General features: G+C 31.7%; 1 protein-coding gene across 1 annotated transcript; it reads left to right on the top strand.

Annotated features, from left to right (window-relative positions):
• The first annotated feature begins 1,728 nt into the window (after positions 1–1,728).
• Positions 1,729–2,605, top strand: LOC145112361 (F-box protein SNE-like). Its single transcript, XM_079048534.1, has one exon. The coding sequence runs from the start codon at positions 1,902–1,904 to the stop codon at positions 2,412–2,414; it is 513 nt and encodes a 170-aa protein (XP_078904660.1). The 5' UTR covers positions 1,729–1,901; the 3' UTR covers positions 2,415–2,605.
• The last annotated feature ends 2,568 nt before the right edge of the window (positions 2,606–5,173 follow it).

The following is a 5,173-nucleotide window of genomic DNA, read 5'->3' on the forward strand; positions in this document are numbered from 1 at the left end:
GTTAATTCAAAACACATTGTAAAATTAGTTTAAATTAATAATTATATAGTTACGGATAAAAATCTAAGTGTCTAAAAAACAATTGTTGCAAATGTATTATTAATTATAACATCTATTAACTTTCGGAGTTGTTTTATGTTGCCCCGTGTAGTATACGGGTTATAACCTAATATATATATATATATATATATATATATATATATATATATATATATATATATATATATATATATTGTTTTTAAACAACTTCTGATAGGACACAATCCACTATTGTAAAAAGCAAAAGTATGTAGTTTGAGTCCCTCCCTACCGATTAGCCACTTACCTTACATTCAACACCTAAGTTGATGGACCATGGCTCCATGTGTATATTATGGTCCAAGTATGTGACTCTCCCATCAATACCTATCAAGTCCAACCAAGTTTGAACTTGCGCAATACCCTATAGTTACATGTGACTTGTAGTTTTATCAAGAGATCTTATCACTTAGGGTTTTTTTTTTTTTTTTTAATATGACTAAATAAATTATTAGGAATGTTTCAACACTTGGGGTTTTTTTTCTTCTTCTAAAGTTATAAGATGGTTTGCATGTGTAATGTGTTTAAGTGATGAGATTTGCATGAATACCATTTAGAAGCTTGCATTCAAATCTCATATGCATGTAGCATTTTGTAAATTAATATGCATAATAAGCGAGTACGTAAAAGAAAAATCACATTATGATGTCATATTTTTGGTTACCCATGTGTTGTTAGCATGGTTCTAAAAAACGCGTCATGGCGCGCCTCAAGGCGTGCCATGGCGCGAGGTGTGGTGTAGCCGTTACGAAAACGTCCAAGACGGGTTTGTTAAGCGTGACGCCCAAATAACGTGGCAAGACGCCTTATCGCGATATGGCGCGAGTTTTTTTCAAGGCGCGAATATTTTTTGTTTTTTTTTTTTTGAATTTTTTTATCGGACCTAAAATACTTGAGTTTTTGTTAACTTTTTATATTAAATACTAATATAACACTTCTAAAAACTTGATATACTTGATAAAAATCAATAATTATATGATTTATCTCTTTTAATATATATAAAATAGTCACGCCTTGAAAAACGTCATGGCTCGCCAAGGCTTGTCATGACTTAACTTTTACTTTGCCGCCAAGCCACTCTTCACGTTATTTAGAACCTTGGTTGTTAAAGGTGGTAAAATTATGGTTTGTAAATATTTAAATAAGTTGTAACTAAATAGTTATTTTATAGACCGGGTTCGGTCCGATTGAGATGTAAATATTTTTGTTTATTCAATTAAATTTATATATAATTGATATGTTAAATGTGATTTACAAAATCCCACCAGATTCTATTTTAAGATGGTCTTATGATTAAAAAAAATCATAAAATACGTTTGTGGAATTTAGAACATAAAGTATATGATTATTTCAAATATATATCATAATAATTTATTTAAAGTAGATTATGATATTGATCACTAATCATTTTAAATATCTAGAAAAGAAGTAAATCTTTTACTTAATATGAATAGAAGTATTTTATATAAAAAGGTTTGACAATAATTTTTTTATCCATGAGTGAAACGGATCAAAAGCATTGAATATTGTAAACAATTAATAAACAAATACAAACCAACATTTTTCACTTTGCCCCAAAAAAACAAAAAATATTGACATTTCCCTCCATATTAAATAATATTTTTATTATTATTAAAAAAATAACCCTCTAAGGCCTAAGCATTGGTTTCTGTTCTTTCACACCCCCTTGGAATTTTGTCACTTGGGGTTTTCCCCAATTCGATCGATACCCCATGTCAAAAAATTCTGCACTCTACAAAAACCCTCGAATCCCCCTTTAACATCGATCAGTTTCACCTCTGCTTTTTTCGTAATTAGCATCAATGATGCAGATTCGTGAAAATGGAAAGGTGAAAGTGAATGATGATGATGATAAAAATAATGGAGAAAGTGAGAGGTTTTGTATAAACGATCACCTGGATTTGTTGATCGAGGTTCTGAAGATGCTTGACGGGCGATCGTTAGGTGCTGCAGCTTGTGTGTGCCGGCAATGGTGTTCGATCGCACGGAACGATTCGTTGTGGGAGCATCTCTGCTTCCGTCACGTGTCGCCACCTCCAATTGGTGTTCGGCCGGTGGTTTCGGCGTTGGGTGGGTACAGGAGGCTGTACATGGTGTGTGTGAGGCCGGTTTTGAGTCGACTCAAAAGGAGGAGAATCGGTGGTGAATCGGAGGTGGTGAGACGAGTCTGGAACCAGAATGAGGTGGAGCTTTCTTTGTCGTTGTTTTGTGTTGAGTATTACGAGAGGTTGTTGGTTGGTGGTGGAGGTGGAAGAGTCGCCGGAGATTCGCCGGCGTCGTCGCTCAAGTTTCTATGCATGCCCGTGAATGTTTGAGAAAAAAACGATGACGTTTCAAAATGAAAGCAAAAAGGCATTATGATATATCTATCGATTATTTGAAGCTACTGCCACTAGTATAGCGGGTGAAATTCTTTATTTTCTTCTCGTTTTTTTAGTTTCAAATTTTCATAATTATTTTTGTAATTTTATTTTTATATTATAAAGAAATTGAAATCTTTTAAGGATGTTATTTTTATATGAGTTCGAACGTATTATGATGATAACATATAAATATTTATTTTCCAAAATATTTTCTTTTAATTCTTTGTTTATTATCTTACATTGTTCCATAAACTGTGTTTTTTTTGTGCATTTATAATTTTTTAAGATATTAAAAAAGAGAAGAAAATTAGAATTTTCCACATCCTATAAGTTTCTATTTTGAGGCTATTTATGATGGTCTAAAATTGATCACAAAGTTATTGAGCTAAGATCTAATTTTGGATATGAAATGTTTGGAAAATAGGCTCTTTGACACTAAAATCAAAATATAATAATATTTTTTTTAGAAAAAAAAACATCTTTTAGGGTTATATCCAAAAATAATAACTTATTTTAGTTTATTTCATGGTTTAAATATTCTTTCTTTTAGGTAAGTTGTTTTTATCATTATGGAACACTAAGGCTATCGACCATCATATCTCCCTATTACTTGGTTTTTATGGGATTGATGTAATGTTATTATTTTGTTTTGTTTTTATCATTTCATATAAAGTATGAATGTACTTCATATATGATTCAGGAAATTCAAATAGCTGTTTAACATACATGTAATAGACACAAATATAAAATGAATATTGAGATAATTAAAGTAATTTATTATTTATATATATCTTTACTCCGTTTTTTTTAAATATATCTTTATTATAAATTTATAACGGAAGAGTATAACAACGGATATGAGAGGCATGAGATTGTATTGTCACTTTCACTTTCTAGTGTGGTACCCATGAAAACTAGAATAGCTTTAATTTTCGTTTTTATATTGATGGTGCAGGAAGAAAAAACAGATGGATATAATCAGAAATCATTCCATTTGTTTTCTATATTAATGTTTTTTTAATCAATTATAAATAATTTTTTAACTCGGTTATGTTATCATGCAATAGTTGAAGCATGTAAGTTACATGTCTTATTAGATATTTATATAAAGCACACAGCAATCGTTTCTACATTATAAACGATAACATTTTCTGGACCAATTATAAATGTTGGTCTTTGATAGGAAGTTAATCAACACAGTACAATGAAGCATTCCACGTAATTTTTTTTTTGGAACATGAGAATTTTATTACTTCTAGCAAGATACTAGAATAAATAAGACATTACAAAGAAGCAATAATACAGATTGAATCGTTAAACCAATCAATTCAAGTAATTTTGATACTAGTGCTTATATGAAATAGTGTGACAATTTATCAAACAAAGTTTATATATATATATATATATATATATATATATATATATATATATATATATATATATATATATATATATATATATTGGTTTGTCTGCTACGAGAATCAAAGCATTACGAAAATTCCAAGTAACGATAAGTCCTGAGAAAAACTGGATCCAATCATTTTTGTTGAGTCAATGACAATGACATGGGAACGTGGTCGATTCAACTAATCATGTCTGTAAATATTGTAAAAGAATGAACAATCATTTTAAAGATACATCAATAATATTATCTCAAGTCCGCAAGAAAAAATAAACATCTAGCGATTAAGGCGACCAGTGGTCTGTTTTAACATCCTCATCATTGACGGAGCAGCTCTGACACCAACCGATAGGGGGGGGGGGGTCTCAAGTGATAGGATCGATGTTGAAGGCTATTTTCCATTCAATGGAATCACGATGTCAGGGAGATGAGGAGTGGAGGAGGGTGAAGAGAAAACACACTCATATGAATCGAAATACTCACCACAGGTGGATGGCTAAGCCTAATTCACGAGATGTAAGTGATGCTCGATCTATTTATATTGCTAATTTCTCGAGTTATATTTAGGCCAAAAATATATGGAAGGCGTGTGCTAGAGTGGGTCATGTGGTTGATGTTTTTATTGCTAATAAGTTGTCTTGGATGGGGAAGCCATTTGGTTTCGTTCGGTTTGTTAGGGATCGAGATATCAATGCCATAGTAGACAAACTTTGTGAAATGTGGTTTGGTTTTTACAAGTTGTATGCAACCGTTACAAGATTCTCATTGGGTGATCAAAGCCATAAAAAGCCTAGTGTCATGTCCAAGGTCAAGAGGGCTAAAGGGTTGGAAAATTCTATGTGAGTGTTGTGAGGGGCCATTCGGAAGTGATAGGGAAGAAGAACAAATAACCGATGGAAGAGATCTTAGAGTTTCAATATGGCGATTTTTTGGTGGAGAATAAGAGTTATGCATGCTTCGGTAAGGCTAGAGATTTTCTAACTCTTACTAATTTACGTATGGTGTGCATGGATGAGGGGTTTGACGTAGTGGATATTCGTTATGTTAGATGGTTATGGGTTGTTGTTAAATTTAAATTGGAAGTGGTGTGTAAGAGTATCATGGCTAATGAGGCTAAACACTCCTCTGATACCAGTTGTTGGTCTCAAACAATTGATTCAATCACAAGTAAATACGAAGAATAAAGAATGGTAGAAAATACTTTAAAACAAAACTTTATTGATCAATAATAGTTTCGTAAAATACCAAGAAATAATAAGTGAACATACTATGATTATGAACACACTCTTGATGGATATCCTTCAAAAAG

Source organism: Lactuca virosa, chromosome 5 (assembly GCF_052849685.1).
Source record: "Lactuca virosa cultivar CGN04683 chromosome 5, Lactuca_virosa_CGN04683_v6, whole genome shotgun sequence".
NCBI classification, from domain to species: Eukaryota; Viridiplantae; Streptophyta; class Magnoliopsida; order Asterales; family Asteraceae; genus Lactuca; species Lactuca virosa.

What these genes read in the sequence shown, in the direction of transcription:
- LOC145112361 (XM_079048534.1), top strand. Translation starts at nt 1,902, where the DNA reads ATGATGCAGATTCGTGAAAATGGAAAGGTGAAAGTGAATGATGATGAT.